The 24,914-nt window shown below is 43.5% G+C and overlaps 1 protein-coding gene across 1 annotated transcript in view; it reads left to right on the forward strand.

Annotated features, from left to right (window-relative positions):
* Positions 1 to 24,370, forward strand: part of ELOVL2 (ELOVL fatty acid elongase 2) — a 67,485-nt gene extending 43,115 nt beyond the window's left edge. Inside the window, exons 2-8 of the mRNA XM_047860770.1 lie at positions 2,468 to 2,531; positions 7,147 to 7,334; positions 11,878 to 11,955; positions 15,546 to 15,717; positions 18,631 to 18,755; positions 19,242 to 19,376; positions 21,381 to 24,370. Coding sequence (XP_047716726.1) covers positions 2,468 to 2,531; positions 7,147 to 7,334; positions 11,878 to 11,955; positions 15,546 to 15,717; positions 18,631 to 18,755; positions 19,242 to 19,376; positions 21,381 to 21,506 — 888 coding nt within the window. The 3' untranslated portion in view covers positions 21,507 to 24,370. The remainder of the gene's footprint in view (positions 1 to 2,467; positions 2,532 to 7,146; positions 7,335 to 11,877; positions 11,956 to 15,545; positions 15,718 to 18,630; positions 18,756 to 19,241; positions 19,377 to 21,380) is intronic.
* The last annotated feature ends 544 nt before the right edge of the window (positions 24,371 to 24,914 follow it).

Here is a 24,914-nt window from a genome sequence, read left to right on the forward strand (position 1 = left end):
TCCTTGGTTAAATTTATTTCTAGATATTTTATTCTTTTTGATGCAGTTGTAAATGGGATTGTTTAAATTTATTCTTTTAGTTCATTATTAGTGTATAGAAATGCAACAGATTCCTGTACATTAATTTGTATCTTACAAATTTATTGGATTTATTTATTTGTTTTAATGATTTTTGATGGGAGTCTTTTAGGGTTTTCTATTTTAGTTATCTGCAAATAGTGACACTTTCACTTCTTCCTTACCAACTTGGATTCCTTTTACTTCCTTTTCTTATTCCTGCACCTATGACCTCCCAATACCATGTTGAATAAATGTAAGAGTGCACATTCTTGTCTCGTTCCTGATCTTAGAGCAAAAACTTTCGGTTTTTCACTGTCAAGTATGATGTTAGCTCCTGGTGGGTTTTTCAAATATGGCCCTTATTACGTTGAGGTATGGGCCCTCTAAACCCATGTTGTTGAGAGTTTTTTTCATCATGAATGTATGTTGTATTTTGTCAAATGCTTTTTTGGCATCTATTGAGATGATCATATGGTTTTTACTTTTCTACTTATTAATGTGATATATCAATTGCTTTGCAAATATTGAACCACCTTTGCATCTCTGGGATAAACCCCACACGATTGTAGTGAATAATCCTTTTAATGTATTGTTGAATCTAGTTTGCTAATATTTGGTTGGATTTTTGCATCTATGTTCATCAGAGCTATTGGCCTGTAGTTTTTGTTTGTTTTGTCATGTTTTTGTAGTGCCTTTGTCTGGTTTTATTATCAGGGTATTGGTGTAGAATGCCCTTTCTTATTCATTTTTTCACTCTCTGCTCTCTCTTCATTATCTTCCCCTCTGCTTTCTTTTATTTCTGGTCTTCTACTGTGACTTAGTTTCTGCAACATTGTAGAACGAATACAAGCTTTGTGACCTTTAGAGTTTTCTTAGACCTCCAGATGTTGGAAAATGGAGTTTGGACTGTAGCAAACAGACTGAAAACCTTTAAACATGTGTGGGTGGATGTAGCAATGAGAGGAAGATTTCACTGGTATTTGTTATGAAGGTGGATATATCAGTGAGATTAACATTCTTTGCTCAAGAATGAGAGGCCTCAGGACAGATCTTCTCTGTTGTAAAGGCAACACAAATCTTAACTCTGTCACACTGAAATGTGAGGTTAGCGACCTTTTCAAGACTAGAGGTCTCCTGAGGTATCCTTCATGGAAACCAAAACACTCTACAAATTTCCAATCTTGGTTTAGCCCAGATACCTTTTATAGAGATACTATGATATAATAAAGGTCCTAATACATGACCAGCAGGTGTAGGTGCTAACAGATGTCATCATTAAATCTTCTTCCACTCTCTCGAGCTTCCTAAAGTCCGCAAATACCTAAGTTTCCTTGAAATTTTCTCAGGATCAAAATGACAAGTAAGAAATAGGTCTAAATGGTAGAGGCTGATCACCAAACCTGCAGGTCTTCTTTTCAAATGCCAGCAAATTAATTCTCTTCTTTGGCACTTACGCTTTCTTTGCAAATGAGATGCTGTGACTGCACTCCGGTGGCTGATTATAGAGAATGTTCTAGATGAACATCCTGAGAGATGACGCTCACCTCACCAATCCACCAGCCCCAAATCATCATCAAAGATCCCTTTCCCACGAACACTGGGCAAATTTGTCTTTTCTTCCCTTTGCCTGAGGAGGTGCACTAGACCATTGTAGGCAAGGTTAGGGAACACCGTCACAGGTATTTTGAGCAACATAATAGCACACCAGAATGAACAGGAGCTAAATCCAGAGCCTGTAGCCAGTTTAGCAACCATAAGGTTCTTAGCAGAAATTCTCCTATCCTGAATCCAGTTAAAGTGGAAGTAATCACCTGATGTACCCTAGAGATGCTGTTTATTGTAATATTAAATATATATTCATGTATAAGAAAGGTTTTGAAAACAAACAAAATATAAAGGTTTTTAGATTATGGAAAAATTAGCTATAGTGCTTCATTGCCTTATTTGAAAAATAAGTCCCCTTTAAAGCTTTAGATTGAACTTTGTGAAATACAGTTCAGCTGAATTTTTATTTAACAATTACATTATATCCCGCAGGTGTAGACCCTCCCTGTTGCTTGCATGTGACTCCTGTTAATTGCAACAATAGAAGTTGCTTATGGAAAAGCTTCTGCCTCTAAGCATTTTAGAGGGAAATGGAATTAAGGTCAATAATCCTTCAGTGTTTAAAAATGTACCAAGCCTGTTTTTCAGGACTGCCTCTTTCCTTTCCTTAGGCAACAGAATTTTTTCCTTCTAAATCCACACAAGCTTGTGAAGGATGAGACTGCGTTTAACTGGTCCCCTTCCCGGAAGTGTTTGCAGCCGAAAGTCCTTGAAGCTAGGACTTGGAGATTCTGGCAACTACATGTCTGTTTTGAATTTCCCAAAAAACCGAGTTAAATAATGTTTTCTTTTATCTTTTCAGGAGCATCTAAAGGCTTTTGATGATGAAATCAATGCTTTTTTGGACAATATGTTTGGACCTCGAGGTGAGTAAGCTACTTGAGAATTTCATGTGGAAGGAAACTATTTAGTTGCACAAGAGGGTTTTGTCATTTCTGGTGTTTTTTTTTTTTTCTTTTTTAATGTTTATTTATTTTTGAGAGAGAGACATACACACAGAATCCAAAGCGGGCTCCAGGCTCTGAGCTGTCAGCAAAAAGCCTGACGCAGGGCTCGAACTCACAGACCTGAACCAAAGTCGGACACTTAACCGACTAAGCCACCCAGGCACCCCTCTGGTACCTTGACGACAGTATGGTACTTAACATTTAGAGATCTAACTTCCCTCCCCTTTGATATCCTTCTCCAGAACATCTAGAAAGCCTCAGTGCACCTGCTCAACCTTCCTGGGATTAAAGTTCCAGGAGCCACAAGCAGGGGCAGAATGCAGCGAAGCCCTTCCCCTCGGTGTCTCTCGGGCCACCAGAGCAGACCGGAGCCACCTGCTAACCGGGACTACTTTCTCTCCTGGCGCCACCGCCCACACACCTTCCACCTTCCTCACCCGCGCAGTCACCTCCCCTCTTTCCGCCCTCGTGTGTCTGGGGGCGTGAGCTCACTCCGCGCGTGCTGTGGGCTGGAGCCCCTGCGCACCCCCTTTTGTGTGTCACCCGTCACTTAGACTCACTGCGGCGTGCCGTCCCCCTGCAGCGCTTCTTACGCTTCCCTGGGCATCTCAGTCACCCTGCATAGCTCGCAAACAAGTGGATGTTTTCCAAACAACGTGTTTCGTTTCACTTAGGCCTCGCTGGTTCACAAACCTTGGCGAATCTGTGCCTCTCTCCGGGTTCTTTCCTCAGCACTGTTGGGTTAGGGAAATGGAGGGAAATGAGGTTTTCCTGTCTCTCAAAAACCTCCAAACAGCATCGTTTAGAGACTACTTAGACCACTCCAGTCTCTGCCTAGGCTTTATAAACGTCTGATGAACGACTGTTTGTATGATTTTAATATAATGGTGCTGTGTGATTATTAGAGCTTTAAAAATATTTTCAGTCGCCCCCCCCCCCGGCTCCCCACCCACCACCATTTGTCCTCGTGGTGACCCCGTGGGGTAGGCAAGGCAGGATCTGTGTATCGCATAAGCTCCCTTCTTGAATATGTTCTCTGCCTCACAGTTCTTGTGGGTGCAGAGGAGGATGGTTCACGTAGAGGGCACGCAGGGTTTCTTGGCAACTGTGGCTTCTATTGGACACTTGCACCAGAGCGTGGAACAACAGTGTCTCTGTTCACACCGAGCTGTGCCTTTGCTAAGATTGCTGTGATCTGGAACTATGTGGATAGGGGTCCACGTACGGAGAGGATTGCAGTTTGTTTACTCAGCTCTGGTCATGTTTATGGAAGGTTCTTTGTGGCGAGGAGATGGGAAGATTGACAGTTGACAACCGGGCCGGGTGACCTCCACGGTGACAGGGAATCTAGCATCTGGGCCGTCCAGCATCCCTTTCCCTTTCCCTTTCCCAAAAGTGGCACAAGCTTAAGTTGACTGACAGGCCACCTAGCAGACTTCCCGGGTGTCCCCAAGTCTCTTCTGTAGTCACCTTTTCCACGTTGGCATCAGGGGATCTTGTCCTGGGCAGATACCCGACACAGATGCAGTTAACCATTAACGTCCCAAAGGTAGGATAAATCTTACTGCAAGTATTTGTTCTTCTCTCTGGGCTGGGACAGTTAACTCTCCTCCTTGACAAAAGCGGCAAGCATTTACAGGACCATGACAAAAGAAAACAAACCACTGGAGGTGCTATATTTTGTACTGGGCTCATCCTGCCGGTTGGCCTAGATTGCATGACTCAGAACTCAGTGGAGGTATGGGTGAGACACAGTGGGAGCGTAAGACCTGGGGTCTGTCTCTAGGCGGGAGGTCAGACTGCCACCTCGACGGTAGTTGCAAAGCAGTGAAGCAGACCACGTGTGTTGGTTTCCCGGGGCTGTAGTAACCACGTGCCACAAACCACGTGGCTTAAAGCAACAGTGGTTGATTCTCTCACGGTCCGGAGGCTACAGGTCTGACATCAAGGAGCTGGCAGGGCAGTGCTCCCTCTGAGTTTCTAGGGAAGAGTGCTCCCTGCCTTTCTCCCAGCTTCTGGCGTTGCCGGCAATCTCTGGCATTGCATGGCTCGGAGATGTATCTCCCTGTTCTCTGCCTCCATTTGCACATGGCTTCTCCTCTTCGTGTCCCTGTGTCCACATCTCCCCTTGTAATATAGGACACCGGTCACAGCGAGGGCCCACCTAGTCCAGTACGACATCTTCCTAACTGGGTCAGACCTGTGAAGACCTTATGTCCAAGTAAGGTCACAGTCACGCGGGTATCAGGAGTTCGGACTTAACCATATCTTTTGGGGGACACCGTTCAATCCATAACACCGTAACAGGAGGTGGGGTAGCAGTTTAGTGCAAATATTTAACTGTTTCACTCTCTGTGGCTCAATTGTTCTCAAACATAAACAGGCAATAATTACATCACCTATATGGTGGATGCATCTGTTACCTGCACTGTGGTGATGGCATCATGGGAGTTTGCATAAGTCCAAACCCATCAAATTATACACATTAAATATGTACAGGTTTATCAGTTAGTTATACCTCAAAACTATTTGAGATATCAACTATATAATTAGATTACTTTGGGAATTAAGTCAATACATGTAAAAAGCTTTATTAGGACAGTGCCTGGCACAGAATAAGTGTTCAGTAAATATAAATTGTGATAACAGTGTTCCAGCCATAATAACACATTAATTATAAAATTATAATTACATTGTTACACAGGTGGAGAGTAGTAGGAAAGGGTAAGAAGAAGCAGCTCCCTTCCAACGGCAGGACATTTATCTGGTTTTTAGAGGAACCGTAGGATGTATTTTATTTTATTATCTTTTTTTTTTTTAATTTGAGACAGAGAGTACGAGTGGGGGAGAGGGGCAGAGGGGGAGAGAGAGAATCTTCAGCAGGCTCAGCACTGAGCCCAACACGGGGCTCGATCCCACAACCCTGGGATCATGACCTGAACCAAAATCAAGAGTCGGTTCAACTTACTGAGCCACCCAGGCGCCCCATGGGTGCATAGGATTTGGATTCAGAGGTGAACATTAGGAAGTGGCACATGGGACAGACTTTTCCGACCAGTGATTTCCTGCAGGTTGTGTGAAGGTAGGTCTCTGCTAGTCACACGAATGCTGAGGTGGGCCCCTCGCCTGCCGTGTTCTCTCCATCACAACTGGAGGAGTTTACAGAACAGGTGATGGGACAGAGCCTGAGAAGGCACTTTCCTCTGTGCTGTCCGTCAGGTGGGGTGGAGTAAGGGGGGGCTGGCGTGCGAGGGGTAGAGTGGAGCAGAAAGAGGGGCGGAGGCCTGGGGAGAGCAGAGAGAGGGAGGAAAGGGCATGATCGACTGGAGAAACCAGCTCCTTCCAACCGCATTTACAGAGATTAAAAACAACGTGCCAGTTTTTATCATTGTGGGCCAAATTATTTGCTTTATTGAAACAACAAAAAAGAGCAGAACAGAGAACTAAAATCACTTTGTGCCTACCGTTCTATTCAGATGTTAACTAATTATCTTACAGATCTATTATGTGTGTTTTATGTAGATTTTTACGTTTTCATCCTCCAGAGCAAGGAACACTTGCTGTATCTTGGTTCTTGCCTCCTAGCTATTGATACTTCTAGTCCATGGTCAGGTTTCAGTCCTCGGTTATATTTTCTGCCCTCACCTCTGAATCATCAGCCCCCAAGGCTTTGCCTTCTTCAGCTTCCCGTGGTTGTTGGGTTCAGTCCCACGGCTCTGGCTCAGCTGAGCTCTAAACTCTGCCTGGTTTACCGCACGGTGGTCCTCACCGAGCTGCGGGGTGTGGGGTGTGTGAACCAGTATACGCTGTCGATACCCCTTCTCTCCTGCCTACTCCAGACTCCACCGAGGAAGGCAGCACCGGGTGGAACGTGCTGGGCAGCAGAGGTGAATTCAGATCCTGACGCTGCTGCCCCCTGCTGTGTGGCCTCGGCAGGTTACTGTAGCTTTCTGAGCTGTTTTTCATCCACAGAGCGGCATGATGGCACATCCTGTTTACAGAGTTAGAATGAATAAACATAGTAACTGTTCCGGAGAAGACGCTAGAACTCTTACCGCCCGCCTTGATCACCTGTCCCCGTCACCCAGGGTTCAGCCTAAGCCCTGTTTGCTCCATGAGATCTTCCTTAACTCCTCCCACCCCGGGGGTTTCTTCTTCAGAACTGTAACTCCAGTCCTGCTTATCGCGGCTTATTACTCGGGTTCTTGTGGGTTCTTGTCGTATTGTTATTTGTTGTATCCAGTGTGGAACATACAATATATGTGACAGGAGGTCTTAAAGGTTCTCATGACAAGAAAAATTTTTGTAACTATGTAAGGTGATGGATATTAAGTACACTTATTGCGGTGATGATCTTGTAGGGTGTGCAAATATTGAATCGTGTTGTGCTCCTGAAACTCATGTTCTACCTCAGTAAAAAACAAAAGGCCAAACAAAAAAAAACCCCAAAACTTTTTAAATACATGTGATAATATTTTAAAACTAAACAGAAGCACCCCCCTTTAGGATTCTCACTGTATGTGTTTCCTTTCAGATTCTCGAGTCAGAGGATGGTTCATGTTGGACTCTTACCTTCCTACCTTTTTTCTTACTGTCCTGTATCTGCTTTCAATATGGCTGGGTAACAAATACATGAAGAACAGACATGCTCTCTCCCTCAGGGGTATCCTCACCTTGTATAATCTCGGAATCACACTTCTCTCCGTATATATGCTGGCAGAGGTAAGTGTCTATGTAGGAACGCTGGAGTCTGGTAAGTGAGCGTCTCTGAGAAGTAAATCTGGCCTTCCAGAACTATCCGGCGCTGCTCTCAGCACCGTTCCTCAAGATCTCAGGAGCTGTTCCAGCGTCTGATACTGTTTCGTCAGAAAATCTTGGGGAAATCTTTGTTTCTGAGAATTTTTCTCATCCCAATTTAAGCCTGTTTCTTTCTTTAAAAAAAATTTTTTTTAATGTTTATTTTTAAGAGAGAGAGAGCGTAAGCAGGGGGGAGGCATAGAGGGAGGGAGACACAGAATCTGAAGCAGGCTCCAGGATCCTAGCTGTCAGCACAGAGCCCATCGCGGGGCTCAAACCCACATACCGTGAGATGGTGACCTGAGCCAAAGTCACTTAACCAACTGAGCCACCGAGGCGCCCCTAGGCCTATTTCTTGAATCCTTAGTCTTTCACTATAATTCAAAGTCACAATTTAGATCTGAATGGGCCTTTAAAGCCCATATGTGCTAGTTTTCTCCTTTTGCAGATGATGATACTGAGGCTTGGAAAAGTTGCATGACTTGCCTGAGAATAGACGGCTCTTGAGGACAGAGCAGTTTTTAAGTTAAAAATCAAATGCAGTTCGTCGGAAATACAGATACACGGTCCCTTAAAGACTACTCCCTCCATCTTTGGTCCCCCGTGACGGGGGCATCGCGGTTTCTGAGGACTGACTGTGGAGTCCCAGGCTGAGATTCCAGCCCCGCTCCTGCTGCCCTCATTACATCATGCATCGCCCGTTCCTTTGTAATGTGCCAAACCCAAGTCATTTTACAAGAAAGGGAACAAGTAACAATTGCGCTTTCTGTACAACCCAAAGCCTGCTTCACTCTGCCTGCCACAAAGGAAAATCAACAAGTGCCAAATAAACCTGCTCCAGCGAGCAGAGGGAAAACAAAAACAAGACAAAACCTTTCTTAGGGAACAGGATAAAATCATTCATGTCAGTTACAAATGGCTGACAATGGCACAAGTATAGTTGCCTTCCTGGTCCTTGAATTCTAAAAGAAGATAAATCCTCACGTAAAATATAGATCCTCTCGGCCACAGAGTTCAATCTGTGCATTGCTCTGCTGTGCACCATTCTGAAGATGCTTAATAACCATTACTTAACATGACTTACAACACCGATGCCCACAGTTCCGTGATCCGAGTGCAGATGGAATTCAGGGTCTAGAAAGCCCCCCCATAGTCCTGTCGCATCAGTGATCCTAATTTACCTGACTCTGGAAGGGGAATTTTTTTTTTTTTTTAATTTTTTTTTCAACGTTTTTATTTATTTTTGGGACAGAGAGAGACAGAGCATGAACGGGGGAGGGGCAGAGAGAGAGGGAGACACAGAATCGGAAACAGGCTCCAGGCTCTGAGCCATCAGCCCAGAGCCTGACGCGGGGCTCGAACTCACGGACCGCAAGATCGTGACCTGGCTGAAGTCGGACGCTCAACCGACTGCGCCACCCAGGCGCCCCTGGAAGGGGAATTTTTATGTAGGTTTTCAACGAGGTAAATCTTAGTTCACTAGAGGAGCTTGCGAGACAGTGATTGACAGGGTTAGTTTCTTGGGGAAGAAACAAAGGGAAAGATATTCTTCCTTAGATTGTTTTCAGAAGCAGCACCTGCGTCAGAAGGGCAGCCGAATGTCTGACCACACCGGAAGCCCGAATACCAGCTGGAGACTTCGGAGTACTGGAGTCAGCAGATGCGAATGCAGGTGTCACTGTCTGTAATTCTGGGGCCGTTAATTAGGCTCTCTGACCCTTACACGACTTGTCTTTAAAATGGAAATATGGGGGGCGCCTCAGTGGCCCAGTCAGTTAAGTGTCCAGTCATGATCTCGCAGTTCGTGAGTTCAAGCTCCGCATCGGGTTCTGCGCTGACAGCTCAGAGCCTGGAGCCTGCTTCGGATTCTGTGTCTCCCTCTCTCTGCTCCGACCGCACTTGCACTCATGTTCTCTGTCTCAAAAATAAATAAACGTTGAAAAAATAGAAGTCAAGTGGAGATTTGGTCCTCGTTCTACTTAACTCATGAGTCTGCTAGAAGGATTAGTCAGTTCTGTTCAGTCAACATTCTGTGAGCATCCACTAGGTGCTGTGAATTGTATACTCAGCCAAGGAGATATTAAGATGGGTGACATGTGATTTTTGTACTTGAAAAGCTCATAGACCAGTATACAGCAGGAGTTCATGAGTATGAACACGCTGTGTAAATATTAAGGTGAATATTATTCACCATTAACAGGAATAAGAACAGTAGTGTTTGGACAAGTAAATGGCTTCGACCCGTTTTTAGGGAGACGTCGGTACTTAGTCCCTTCCCTACAAGAATGTTATCCATTGCTTGTCCACTGTGCTCTTCTCACACTCCTATAGCTCTCGGTTCAAAGTTACCGCTGTTGATTGCCTCCTGCTGTCCTCTGATTGTAGCCTCTTCCAGGGCAGGCATACGGTCTTAGACACTTTTGGGGTATGTGTAACAGCTACTAGTTGATGATGGGTTGATTGAACCTTGCTAACTTGTTAAGCCCAGTTCAGATGTTTGCTTGGGCCAGGAAGGTACTGCTAAAATTACTTAGAGTCTTTCAACAAATACGTATGGAGTTTCTACAGTGTGTCAGATTCTATTCTAGGCTCTACAACCCCGCCTTTCCCCTTGCAACGCTGACCAGTGGTGGGCTGGTGGGGGGGCAGGAAGACCTCTGATATTTGAGCAGAAATCAAGCATATGAAGATCTGAAGGAACTGTGTTCGTGCAGAACAAGCAGCAAACGTAAAGGCCTTGGGGCAGGAACAAGCTTGGGATGTTCAAAGACCACAAAAAAGAAACAGTGCAGCTAGACCTCCGTGGTCAGAGGAGGGGATGGTTCATGACGAGGCAGAGCAGTGGCAGAACATAGAGGGCCTTGTAAAGAGTTTGGCTTCTATTCTGAGTATCGTGGCAGGCCACTGGGGGATTTTAATGAGGGGAGTGATCGATCTTCCATCTCGGATACATGGTTGCGTCCGCTACTTGGAAAATGAACTGGGACAGTGAGCTGGGGGCAAGAGCGGAAGCAGAGTCCAGGAGATGGTTGGAGCGCTGTTGTCACAGATGCCGGTGGCCTGGACTGAGGAGTTGGAAATGGGGAGAAGCGGAGGGATCCTAGACCTCTTTTGGAGCAAGCTAGGCTCCACCTCCTGAGGCTAACCCTGTCCAACAGCCTGGTTTCCTTTCCTTCAACACCCAGGATGGATGGCTCCCGTCTGCCAAACCCGCCAGGGGATAATAAGCAATGGACCTGTGCAAGGCACACAGAGTCTTTCATAGAGCGGCTGCTTAATTCTATTTAGGTTTTAAATTGTCAGACAGTTTTAAACAATATAAATGGTTTTTTTTTTAGTAGTTTGACGGCTTTCAGTGTTCAATTTTAACATCCTGTCACTCCCCCTGTGTGTTTCTCTGCAGGGTGTATCTTTACACATCTCTGATGAGCAGCCACAAATAGTAGGCCTTTGCATACCTTATGTAACACGTTAACTAGACTCCTCATGGTGATCATTTAACAATATACACAAATATCAAATATGCAGAAGTCCTTGGCAAACTTGTCAGGAGCATAGGTTTCTTTTTATATCCAGAGATAGTTTTCATTCAGCAATTGTAAACGACTGCCTACTATTCCTGAAGTTGGAAAGGTTAAACATTTTCCTATAAATAAAATTTGATGAAGGGGAAAAATACCGTCTGTACCTGCTTTGTATTCTAGAATCTTAAGTTTTTACAGTATTGGCCAGAAAGAAGAGAGAGAGAACTTCTTTGGCAGAATTTTCCACAAAGTATAAAAAGCTTATTTTCTCATAATTTATTGGGTGTTTTCTATGTGCTGGGCATTGGGCAAGGAATGGTGAATTCAAAGATGAGCAAAAAACACACAGATCTTTATGGAGACTTTTGGTTTTTGAACATAATGAGGGATATAAATATTAATCATTTATAATCACACACATGGTTGAGTACCAAGTAGCATAAATACAGTGAAGAAAATGATTTAAGAACCTTTGAGCCCTGTTTTCCCATCTGTAAAATGGTAATAAATATGTACGTAATAAAATTATGGAGATGATCAGCTAAGGTAAATACAAACCAATATAAAGTATTATTAAAATTTTAGTGTAGTTTTTGCATTTGTTTATATTTAATTCTGTGTTTTACCTGTGGAAACATACGACTAGATGATTCCTTACATAAAATATTTTGTTACTCAAATGATAGCTAAACTCTGTTACTTTGGGCCAATGTAAAGTTCAGAAGTAAATTATACCCATTAAAGCATACCAACTATTGGTATCTATTCAACAGCAAGAATTAATTCCTTTGATCACATGTTTGGGGACAGGATCCAGAAAGTCAGATGCTGGGAAGTTTCTACTCAGACCTTGAACAGACAGACGCCAGTCAGGAACATGAATGGGAAATCTAGTCCTCTTTCAAATGTTCGTGTTAATTTTTCCCCCTCTGTTTCTTTGGCAGCTTATTCTCTCCAGTTGGGAAGGAGGCTACAATTTACAGTGTCAAGATCTCACCAGTGCAGGGGAAGCCGATGTCCGGGTAAGTCTTGAGAAGCTAATAGACCATCTGTAACCGTTTCTCCTAGAAAAGGAGAGGAGACCTTATCCTTCCAGATATGAGGATGGGGCTGGGATTACATAAGAAAGGGAGTCATGTTCTGATAGAAATACTTGGTAACAAAAATGTTTTTCAAATGTCCAACTATGGGGGAGCTGATTGAATAAACCATGGCTTGTCCAGGAATGGTTCCTTTTGCAAAACGGAATGACGAAGATCTCTATACTGTTACAGAGTAATCTCTGGGATGTGATCTCAGTTAAAAAACAACACAAAACAACTTGCAGACCGTGTTTATAATATAGTACCTTCTGTGTAAGAAGTGATATGAATATATGTGTGTGTGTGTGTTTGCTTTTAAAACAAACCATGGTAGAATAAACCAAAACCCAACAAAGTGTTTCCTTTTGGGTGAAGGAACTGGGCAGAGGTGGTAGGGATGGAATACTTGATTTTGGAACCATTAAGTGTTTTACATTATTTGAAACAAAATTAATTTTAAAAAGAAAGCAAGGCAGCCTTCCTCCCAAAACTTGGAAACTCAAAGAAATGGATATACCCGTGTATTAAGTGACTTTAAAACATGGTGTTTTGACTGACCATCCCTCGGGGATGTATCTTAACAGTATTCAGTAATTTTTTTGATTGCTATTAATGAAAATACTGGTGTTGCTTCTCTGAGACTGTTAAAGGTACACTGTAGGATGAAGTTAAGTATTTAATAATCTTAATATCATTACAACTAGTATTTGAGACCTAGAAAAGAGATACCAATTAAAAAGTCAAGCGAACACTGATCATAGATTCAAATTGGAAATATCAGAATTAGCTTTATTCTTTCTAAAAACAAATGTGTTATTTAGCTCTATCTACAGAAAAGGCCTAGTTAGTCTCTGACAGCCCAGTGCAGTGAGGAGTGAATACCCAGATTGTGCTTTCTAAATATAATTTTCCACCAGAAGGGATTAGGATTCTTAGAGAATTGGCCAATTCCTGGGTTGGGGTGGGAAATGTGTATAAGCAAAATCGAGGACATCTTGTGACAGCACATAAGCCGTCCAGACTACCCAGGTCATGACAAAAAGACCGAGGAGCCATCTTGAAGGGACTCCCGGCGTGCAAGATGGGACAATTCAAAAAGAATACTGACTGGAATGGGTTGAAGCATACCAAGTTTAGTAAAAACCCATGAGTTTAAAATGATACTAAAAAACACATTGTTGCCTTCTGAAAGTTGCTAGAACACCAGCTCTTTCTAGGGGAAAAATGTTAAAGGGAAAGAATCAAACATTGATCTTTGCCTTTCACGTGTGAATTTCCAAATAGAGGAAGAGAGAGAGCTCTTCTCTATAGAAAAGTGCATAAGTAACGAGAGAACTAGAAAATCACCCTTTTGCAACTCCTAGTGAAATCATGGATCTGTTCGGCCGTCATCCATAAGGGATAAAACTGTTGGGTGGACGCTGAACGGAACTTCATAATAATTGGATTAGCTGTTAACACCTGAACTCTATCACGAACGCCAGCGGGACGACCAGAAATGATGTGCCCTCCCAGCGTGATGTGCCAGGAAGTACACAGAACCATGGACTCAGAGTTCCTGCCAAATTCCCTAAGTCTCAGCCCATCAAGCCTCTAAATCTCATTGCTTTGCTTCAGAAAATGTGGGGGATAGAGAAGTTAAATAACATTAGGAATTCACAATATTAGAAATTCCATGCAACAACTGATCTAGTTTTCGTGAAGAAAAGACAGGAAGAGGGGAAGCAAGGAAAGGGGACTGTTACTGATTAGAAAAGACTAACAAACTTTATCAAATCAGTGCAAGCTGGACCTTGGTTGCATCCAGATTTAAATCAGTTCTAAAAGGCCATTTTTAAGACGCTTTGACCATGGATGAGGCTATTGGTAGATATTAAGGAGTCCCTGATTTTATTAGCTAATGACATCGTGGTTATGGTGAAGTAAAAGTTTCCTTCCTCTCTGTTGGTAGTTTTTATAGATGAAATGATATCTTGCCTTTGCTTAGAATATGCTGTACAGCCCCTAAAAATGTTGAGAAATAGAACTGATCCAACAAATTGGAATCATATTGAAAGTTTTGAAGTTTAGTGATAGGTAACACAGGTTCCTTATACTTCCTCTCCTTGATTGAAATTTTCTATAATGAAAAACATGCTTATTAGCAGAAATCTTTTAATGAAAATCTTTCATAGTAAGACGTACATTTCAGAATGCATTTTTAAAAACATCTTCAAAGCCATAGTATGAAAAAAGTATATATAGAGGTTTCTCTGCACCCATTTTATTTCTAATGTATTATCACAGAGCAGCGCACTTTGGGCTACCATACAATTCTCTAAAGGTCATTGTCGTCTTACATTTGTATTTGACTTAATATCTGTGAAGTTGAATCACACTCTCAAACATTAAGATGGAAAGCAGCACACCTCCTTGTCTTCTTGGCAGGCAGACAATAGAGCGTGATATTCTGACTTCAGAGTTCCTTTTACACACACTCTCCGCATACGTTTAAATGTTAGTGCTAAAAACACTGTCGTTAAAGTATTTCCCTGTGGCTGAGACTTGTAAGGGGCTCAGGAGGGAAAGTAGGAATCCCGACCCACCAGCCACGTCAGTGAGGAGGGAGGAGCATCGTGATTTTTTTTTTTTAAGCTTTTGCTTAAGTTCCAGTTGGCCAACATACAGTGTAATACTAGTTTCAGGTGTACGAGGTAGTGATTCAGCACTCCATATGACACCTGGAAGCACCTGGATTTCAAATCTTCCGAGGAGGAGGAGACACGAAAGCAGTAGTCGTCCACTTACAGACGGCTCCTGGGCTCCAGCACAGCTAAGAGACCAAACACGCGCACAGTAGGGAACCAGAGAAAAAATTAAGACCTAGTGTAACGAGCAGTAGCCATCTGTTGAGAGCTGAGCCCTGAGCAGAGATGAGACAGCCCCTGCCTTGTGTGATTTGCCCTCGGTCGCATTAACCCTCACTACACAGCCATGGTTACTGCAAGCAGAGACATAAAGCAGTTTCCAAATGCAAAGGAAGACGTGGCTGATGAGGCCTGAGAAAAGGCGAGGAGGGGGTTAGGAGGAGGCCTTTAAGGGTGTTCCTCAAGGATGCCAGGCGTGCGGTAGGAAAGGAGGGTGGACGAGGGGAGAAGGGTGCCAGGAGGCCCAGGGGCCCCGTCGGCGGCGAGTGCCGGAAGAGGGAGCAGACAGCCTTGATGGCGCCCCGTGCTGTGCTCAGAGAGGGTCCTGGAAATCCCTGCCAGCGCAGGCTGGGGAACGAGCCCATGTTCGGCGGGTGCAGGGGAGTCACCTGATCAGATCACACGTGTCGGAGGGGCAACTCCTTTTCACCAGAGTGGGGTGGATTGCTGGGAATGAGGAGAAGCTGGGGGCAGAGATGCCAGGAAGGTGCTTTGGTGATGGCCTGAGACAGAAACGCCCGCTGGTGAAGTGTGGCATCACGCAGGTTGCTGGGGGTGGGGCGCAGCCAGGGGAGCATTTTCATTCGCTCACCTTTTCTTTTTCCTGTTTTAACATCCTTACAGGTAGCCAAGGTGTTGTGGTGGTACTACTTCTCCAAATCCATAGAGTTCCTGGACACAATTTTCTTTGTTTTGCGGAAAAAAACCAGTCAGATTACTTTTCTTCACGTATACCATCATGCCTCCATGTTTAACATCTGGTGGTGTGTTTTGAACTGGATACCTTGCGGGCAAAGTAAGTTCTGTTGTTGCTTTTTCAGTTCCGTGTCATGGGTCTCGCGAGGCCTCTAGTGGGTGCCTGGGGTTGAATATTGTTGTACTGATGTGGCTCTGGAGACGGAAGAGGGAGGCACACGGCACAGCACGCGGCTGCCCGTGTGACCAGTTTCGCGTCTTTCGTTCCTGCAGAATGGGAGCGTTACCTTAAATTGTGAAAATACATTTTGTTTTCCCCCTGCACCAAATGTCTGCGGGCCAGAAGCACACACCCCAGCTGGAGTAATTTTACTCCAGCACCAGGGGCTGAAGGACTCCTGTCAAAACAAATGCAGCACCTTCTGCTTGGTGGAGGTCATCACTCGGCGGTCCTATAGATTGGACTTTTTTTTCCATTCTGAAAAGTTAAAGGCACATCTCTGTGTGGCTTCCAACGTTTGTTTTAACTGAGAGCTACAATGCGCCTTATATCACAGCCTCTTTACGTGTATGCACTTTATGTGGAACAGAAATTTCAGGAGATATTTACCATAGCTCTGTGATGCACTTTGGGTTTTTGTTGTTGTCGTTTCATTAATTCTGTTGTACTTTTTCAAAAAGCTGATGACCGCTCTCACTGCATTGATTTCACAGTCATTAATGGGTCCCTTCTGACCTGCAGTGCAGACAGTGGTACTTTCTATGTGATTGTCTTATATCCCCAGCTTTAAAAATCTTCTGTGAAAACTCAGAACAGGTAAAACTTAAGTCAAAATGATTTGGGGATCTTAGAGATATTTTTTAAATGTCAAGGAGAGAGGCGCCTGCGTGGCTCAGTCGGTTCAGCGTCTGATCACGGTCTCACGGTTCGTGGAATCGAGCCCCACGTCGGGCTCTGTGCTGACAGCGTGGAGCCTGCTTGGGATTCTCTCTCCCTCTCTCTCAAAATAAACTTAAAAAAATAAATAAAATGTCAAGGATATTTGGAATATATCCGTGACTATGAAGATGCAAATTAAAACCAGAGTGTGAAGCAGGAAAGTGCTGGAGATGAAGTGGTCAGAAAGATGTTTTTATTTTAACTCTCTCCTGGACCAAATCTGGCTTCTTGAGTTTAGTGATTAAAACTATGATAGACTTAATGCTGTCATCAATATACAGACCATAATCAATATCAAGCAATTATCAAGGTTAAGTATTTTTTGTGATTGTCAACAATTTCATTACAAATCACTAAACATCTAAACCTCCTTCTTACATAATCCCCATGTAAAGACCTGGGATTCTTGTAGATGAAAGGCTGTGTGTGTGTGTGACAATTCACAGTCAACCTAAAATATAAAAATCATGTCCCAGGGGCGCCTGGGTGGCTCAGTCAGTTAAGCGTCCGACTTCAGCTCAGGTCATGATCTCACGGTCCGTGAGTTTGAGCCCTGCATCGGGCTCTGTGCTGACAGCTCGGAGCCTGGAGCCTGCTTGGGATTCTGTGTCTCCCTCTCTCTCTGCCCCTCCCCTGCTCATGCTCTATCTCTCTCAAGAATAAATAAACATTAAAAAAAATTTTTTAATCATACCCCATTAAATCACGGTAATGAAAGCTCACGTGGTAAAGAAATACTGCTGTAACTGGCTATTCCAGCCAGTGTTTGCTGAGTACTTACTAGATTCTGGCGGTGGTGTCTGAGCCACCCAGACACCCCTGCTTCTCATTCATTGATTGGCATGGATCTAACCAGACCTTGATTTAGACTGGGAAAACCAGGCTACAGAGTTTAAATTCATTAGCCAGCGTAGGTACTGCACTTTTCAGTTTCCATAGCATTATGCACTCAATCCCAGCACCGCCCAGAGAGCCAGTTACTGTCCTGCCCATTTCCCAGGTGACAGAATCAAAATTTACAAAGTAAAACTAACGTATCTAAGGGGACATAGCTGATAGGGGTCCTCCAGCCCCACAGCCCCTTCCATGCAGGACTGAGAGCTCACAGCCCAGCCATCTGGATCCCAACGTAACAGAGGTAGTGTTTGCTTTGCCGGGCACTGTCGTGAGCACTTTGTGTGTATCGATTGGTCTAATCCTCATGACAGTGGGTTCCCAGTTTCCAACAAATAGACCCGTCTCTGACATCTCACCCCTTCAAACTAAATCCTTTTGCTTCTTAGCTGAGCAACATAGAACTTCTCTCTTTTTCCTTTGGTTTCCTGAAACACCATTTGCCCACGTTGACGGAAGCTACAGGGACTTCACAAAGGTGGCGGCAGGGGCAGGGGAGTGATAACGGCACAAGTTAGTGCAGAAATGTCCTGCAATTGGATTTTAGATATTCCTTGTCCTAGAAGTCCATGAGATGGTCCAGCCGCTGGGAAGCCTCACTGGCCAGTCCGTCCCCCCACCCTTCCCTAGCCCCATCCTGTCCCAGCCTTCTCTCCTGCTGCACCTTCTCTCGCCTTGCTCTAGCTCTCCTGGTTCGAGGTCCCTTTCAGGTAGAATTTATTAAATGTAAAGAGCAGCCTGATCTCCTGGACTCTTTAGCACCTTGTTAAGCCCTATACCGAAGGCCCTCTTTCCACAGTCGGAATGGCTCATCAGAGGCATAGTGGAAGCAGAGACACTTCTCTTTCAAAGGAATTCTGCCACCGGTTTGAAGCTAACATTTCATTTTCTCCCTGATCACTCGATAGTAACAACAGCTTAAGGGACAGTAAAGCCTTTGCAAATCAGGAATTACCTGTTTGGTTGGCACTCTGACTGAAAAACCATCCAGTTTTGTCCTATCTCGGTGACTTTTGCGGAATCCTGGAGCAAGAGCGAGGAAACGAGGGTGAATTCACCGTGTGGATTGTGGCAGATGATAGTGCCACAGGTGTGACTCATCTTCAGCCGTGCTGCACAGGAAGAATCCGTCTCCTTTGATGAAGAATGAGCAATAATTTTTATCCCATACTTTTACAGGTTTCTTTGGACCCACACTGAACAGTTTTATCCACATTCTCATGTACTCCTACTATGGCCTTTCTGTATTTCCATCTATGCACAAGTATCTCTGGTGGAAGAAATACCTCACGCAGGCTCAGCTGGTATGTTATCCCTTCGTTCAGCTCCTCTCCCTGTGAAGCATCGGATATCCTCATGGAGGAAAGAAATCTGTCCCTGTAGGCAGAGGCTTTGCTGTGTGTGAGGAGGCTGCCTGTTTTCCTCTAAAAAGAACCTTCTAAGGATTAAAATCTAGTGTGTCGAAATAAGCTACCTTATTCCTTGCTTCGAAGTGACAGTGATTTAACATAGACGTTAATTTTAAGATTCATTTTTATCTAAATAAGTGCAACTGCTACTCTTCCATGAGAAAACGAGCGGGCAATTAAATATACTGACTAGCATCGTTTCAAGCGAAATTTCTGGGTAGGATAGTGGGCTGCTTCCGCAGTTTTGCTTTCTTCCTGCAAAACCTAGGGAGTAACAGGAGTCGACTTCTAAATGTTTCGTATTTCCAAATGGTGTGTTGCGTGGCTCGGCCTGGCCGCCCCCCAGTGACGCCCCCCCCCCCCCCCCCCCCCCCCCCGCAGGTGCAGTTCGTGCTGACCATCACGCACACGCTGAGCGCGGTGGTGAAACCCTGTGGCTTCCCCTTCGGCTGTCTCATCTTCCAGTCGTCCTACATGCTCACCTTAGTCATCCTGTTCTTAAATTTTTATGTTCAGGTAAGTGAAATGTACATCTCCGGTGGCGGAACATAGCAGACTGCGCTCTCGCCTTACATTGGTGTTTAATTTGCCTGAGGAAATCCACTAGCACGTGCTGGTCGGTGATGGAGGCTCACAAAGTAGAGAGTGAAAACTAACTCTCCCCCCCGCCCCCAAGCCCTCCCCTTGAAGGAAAACCACCCTGAATAGCCTTAGTGGGCATTTTATTAAACATTTTTCAGTGCATGCATAAAAAGTTGAATGAAGTCACACATTGGTAACATGGGACAAAAACATGAAACAAGTGTCTTATATCTGAATCCAGGGCCTCTATACAAATGGAGAAGAACTTAGGCTGAATGAGTTGAATATTAAAAAATCATTTCTATATCAGCACGGTGATGTTGTAACCTCACTATCTGGAAAAAATTATTTTAAGGCAAGCCACCGTGGAAAGGTCACATTGGCTTCTTCTTTACTAAATGCCATTTTCTTTTTAATCAACAATTTAAATGGAACAGGGCTCCAAAACACGACATCAAAGCAACTCCATTAATACAAAAACTGATGAAGGGGGGAGCAGAGTGCAGGCCTCAGGTGGTGGTAGAGTTTAAATTGCTCTCCTTTGTGGGCTGGGGAAATAGAAAGTAAGCTTCATGAAAAAAAGATGAGAACATACATTTCTATTCCAAACAGTACTTTCCAAATTGAAATCAACTGTATTTCTTTCTTTAGACAATAAATGCTTCGTTTTTTTTTTAGTTGGCATTTGCTAAAGGTTAACCTGTGGTGGCTTCTCACAAAGTACAACTGTGGGAAAGTGAACTGCTGACAGTCTTTTCAGCGCCATTGGACTGGCTAAGCTTTGTCTTTTTTTTTTTTTTTCAACGTTTATTTATTTTTGGGACAGAGAGAGACAGAGCATGAACAGGGGAGGGGCAGAGAGAGAGGGAGACACAGACTCGGAAACAGCCATCAGCCCAGAGCCCGACACGGGGCTTGAACTCACGGACCGCGAGATCGTGACCTGGCTGAAGTCGGACGCTTAACCGACTGCACCACCCAGGCGCCCCAAGGCTTTGTCTTTTATAACAGATAGAAGTTTCCTTTGAGAATTTCTGAAGAAATAACCATTGATGGAACCAAACAAAGCCACCCAAAAAAAACCCCAAAAAAACAAAAAAACAAAAACAACTCACACAGCAAAACTGACTGTTAACAGGAAAGCTAAGTGAGTCAACGTGGCACTTGGTGTTGAACCTTGAGGATGAGCAGGTAGCCGGCAGGGTGGGCAGTGGGCATTCAAAATGTTGACCCTACTTGTTGGTTCACACAGAGTCTTACTCCTTTAGACTTGAGTATATAATTTCAGGCTTGACCCTTGTTAGTATAGGTGCTTTAAAAAAAAAAAAAAAGTAAAAATGAGACAAAATCAGGTATTTGGACAGAATAAGAAGGATATGCCAAAAACCAAATCAAGCCAGAATCCTGGATACTGGTACTTTTAAGATAACAGCATTTTTTCCAACTTGAATTGGAAAGGATCTAATTTTTAGGAAATGCAAGTAAGCAACTAATGCAGAATAATTTGAATGCCAGTCCTGTAATACATAAATCCTAACCAGTGTAGAGAAGGTGACAGAAACAACCTTTCATTGGAATTCATTCATATCCGTCTCGGTTTTTACCCTATTTTTAGTTTTAACCATTAGCTTAAAAATTGTCAGACAAAAATTCTTCTTTGGTGGGGGGCCTGGGTGGCTCAGCCGGTTAAGCATCAGACTCTTGATTTCCGCTCAGGTCACAGGTCGTGAGTTCAAGCCCTGGGATTCTCTCTCTTTCCCTCCCTCTCTGCCCACCCCCCCCCCCCCCGACTTGTGCTCCCTCTCTCCAAATAGATAAAACAAATTCTTACCTGTCCAATACCCAATAAAATCATGAACTGTTTTAGATTATATGCCATGTCGAAGTCTTATTCAAGAATCCTTTTTTCCCTCTCTTCAAAATATGTGCATCCAACAGACGTACCGAAAAAAGCCAATGAAGAAAAATACGCAAGAGCCACCTGCAGGGAAAGAAGTTAAGAACGGTTTCTCCAAAGCCTGCTTCGCTGCAACTAATGGGGTAATAAACAAGAAAGCACAGTAAATGCCCAGTAACAGACAAAGCATATATAATAGCCTCACAGATTCGCTTGTTTTAAAGCAAAGACTGAATTGAAAGTTATATATGTTTTAGCATAAACTAATTTCTTTTGAGTTTATAAATCATTTGTACCTGGAATGTATTAATATATTGCTATTAGGTTAATCTGTTAACTGAATGCTTCCGTCAACATATGTGTCACCTCAGACACCGAACTCTGTAGACCTCAGAACTGGTGCGGCTCTGTCTCCTCCCCACAGACTGACCCCCTCACCAGAACCGTCGGTATAACGCCTTATACACGTACAAAGCCAGGAAACACGGAGCCTTGTTTTCCGAAGCCAGTCTTCAAATAAAAAGTTTTATTCAGATTGAAGTGTTTAAAACAAAATGTTAATTACCTTTCTAACTACAGGGTGTCTTAATCTATATTAAGCACTGCTCGCCAGTGTGTAATCAGTCCATTTGTTCCATTAGGACCTGACCCCAGAAAATATGAAAATGGATTTTAAATGGAAGACAGGAAAATCTAGCACAACTTTTCTCTCTTAGGGTAGAGTCTGTCAAATTCCTACACTGTCTCAACTTAGTGATATGGTAATGAAATTTGTATTTGATTTTGACAATTACTTTTCCTAAGAAGAAAAACTCTTCTGCCAAATCCTCATAGCTCAGGGGCTTCGGATAGGAGTAGTTTCTCACTTTTTAATTTGGTTTCCTTAACTATTCACGTAGTCCTGTCAACCTCCCATGTTAAATTACCCCAGTTTAGGTCGTAAATGGACACCATGATCGGTTTTAAAAGCAGCATCTGAATCTGGCTGCCCGCTTTCTGATCAAGGAATCTTCCCTTCTCCTTGGAAGACTAAGCCACTGGAATATTTATGAATCAGAGCAGTTGGGGCAAAATAGACATTGAATTTGTCCACTCTTGTATTATCCCCAAATACCTGCTGTCACTCTTTTCAGGTTAAGTTTTTGAAAACAGGAAGAAAAAGAGGACTGTGGAAAGATCCCAACATGAGCCTTGGGCTGGTAATGAGCCACAGTGAAAAGTGCCAATTTGGCAAACCCGGTATATCCTACCCCTGCCCAGGTAACACGAGTTCTCCTGAGAACAAGCACAAAAGTGGAGGAAAACATATTTTTTTCCTCCCTAAATATTGGACTTTTACTACTAAATTGCATCAAGCATGGAAACAATATGTTTTGAAGATGTGAGGAAGATTTATACCCAATGAAACTAAAAGACTTGCCAACTTTGATGCTTTTTCTTTCCGCTCTTCCCTTTAAAATAACTTTGAGGTCATAATGTTAAGGTCAAACACGGAAGTGCCAGAAAGGCATGCTCGCCATTACCCAGTGTTCAATCTGGGAGTGCCTCTCTGTCCTTTTTCCCCCCTTGCTTTCTAGTCTGAAAATTATTTCCTTTAAAAAAGAGCACGGACTTGGGGACGGCATTGCACCACAGACACCAATCCAGGTCTCCCACTTCCTGCTCGTGGCCGCTACCCTCTCAGGCCCCGGCCTGCTTTGCGGAAGGTGACTGACCTCAGCTGGTCTTCGTGGGAAACGTGCTGTGCAGATGCGTGCATGTCACATGTGGGCACTTGGTCCATTTTTACCGAACAGACACCCACTTACTCTTGGATTTATTTTTCTAAGTTTTCTAAAGCTGATTTTTCTAGGGTGCCTAACCCCCACTTCCTCCCATCCCATCCTAACAGTGTTGTTACGAGTATTGTCCTCTCCCAGAAACCTGTTTCAAAACAAGGGCTAGCTTCCAGGAGTTCTGTTATTTCTCCTCTGTAACAAAACACGAGCTGGACTCCAGTGCAGTTTGGGGTCCCAAAAAAGGGCTGAAATCGGTGGCCGAAGTTCATTCCAGGTAAAAATGAGACACAGAGGGAAGCCAGACCTCACTCGTCGTTCATCGTAAGCAGCTTATTCTCAAATGTCAGTGAGGCCCTGAAGTCTCAGACTCTGCATCACACCTGCAGTTTTGGTGACCTCACGGACCCCATACTGGCAGAGCAAGGAGGGAAGCCAGCCTTCGGCAGAATGGCAAAGCCAGACAGCTGTAAGTACGAGGCAGTTGGAAACCTCTTAGATCGAAGGGAAAAACGTGGGTAGTTGGTACTTCCAAGCTCAACTTAGAGGCGTTAGGATGCTATTTTCCCACTGGGGCTTTCATTCTTGTGAAGCCGACCAAACACTTCTAGCCTTAAACCATTCAAGGGCTGATACAAGAGCTATGAAGTCTTAGCCACAAAAACTGAATCAGGTAAATATTTTAACCTGTCTTTAAGCGTTGGAATTTAAAAAAAAAAAAAAAATGTCTACATTTAATGTGATTTTCCTAGAACCAGGAAAAAAACTCTCTAATCTGTTAAAAACTTTTGTGCCCGAATTTCCTTTTACTCATAAGAGTGAAAATATTTAATACTATAAGCACATGTTACAAATTCAATTTTTTAAACAAAATGGAGTGTTAAATGGAAATGAAAAGACATTTTCAACCCATCAAAATTATACATTGAACCAGTTAGGCTTATTGAAAGATAAGGTCCTCCCTATCCCCGTCAGAGGTATCTATTTTTATTGGTAAGGAAAAATGATATTTACTGTGATGGGCAGAACCGCACTTTGTAAGAGACCATTCTGATACTTCTGTATCATTTTATGATGTTTCTAGAGTCTTCCTTATTTGGAAAATAAGGATATCACTTTTTTTTCTTTTGAAAGTACTTGAGAACATAATATCATGATTGGGGTGGACAGGGAAGCAGGAGAAGCCATTTTTCTTTGTAGACAGATAAAAAGCATTCTGTATGATTGTTGTATAATAAATTGATTTTTACACTAAAGCAAAGCATGTTGAGATTATTCTTATTTGGTTGCAAGAAGTTAAAACGTGTGCCTGTGTGGTATTCCAGATGACCAATTTTACTCAGGAATTTTTTTTTAATAAAGGGATATTTTAGCAATTAATTTTAGACAATTCTTCATTTCAATAAAAAGTGCACGGCCTTTTATGTAGCATTATTAGTATATAAATACTAGGTAAAACTATTTCAGAAAATGGTCATTACAAGAAAAACTTAAGACCAATTAGAGAAGTAGAGGCTATAATGGCTATTTTAAATTTAATGGTTTAATATAATGGTTATATTAAATTTACTGTGTGGGAGCACTGGCTTGGTTGAGGGGACGATGTTAGGCAGAAACACCATACAGTGCTCTGGAGCCTCCGACCATGGCTCTGTAGAGTGCCCAGACCAGCAGAGAGGGTGCTGCTTCCGCTCAGGAGTGGGATGTGAGCTTTGACCATGGGGAAGCCCAAGAAAGACACGTCAGTCAAGGTCATGGGGCAGGATCACCGATGGGTGATGCATCAATGGAGAGTTTTGA

This window comes from Prionailurus viverrinus, chromosome B2 (genome assembly GCF_022837055.1).
Source record: "Prionailurus viverrinus isolate Anna chromosome B2, UM_Priviv_1.0, whole genome shotgun sequence".
Classification (NCBI taxonomy): Eukaryota; Metazoa; Chordata; class Mammalia; order Carnivora; family Felidae; genus Prionailurus; species Prionailurus viverrinus.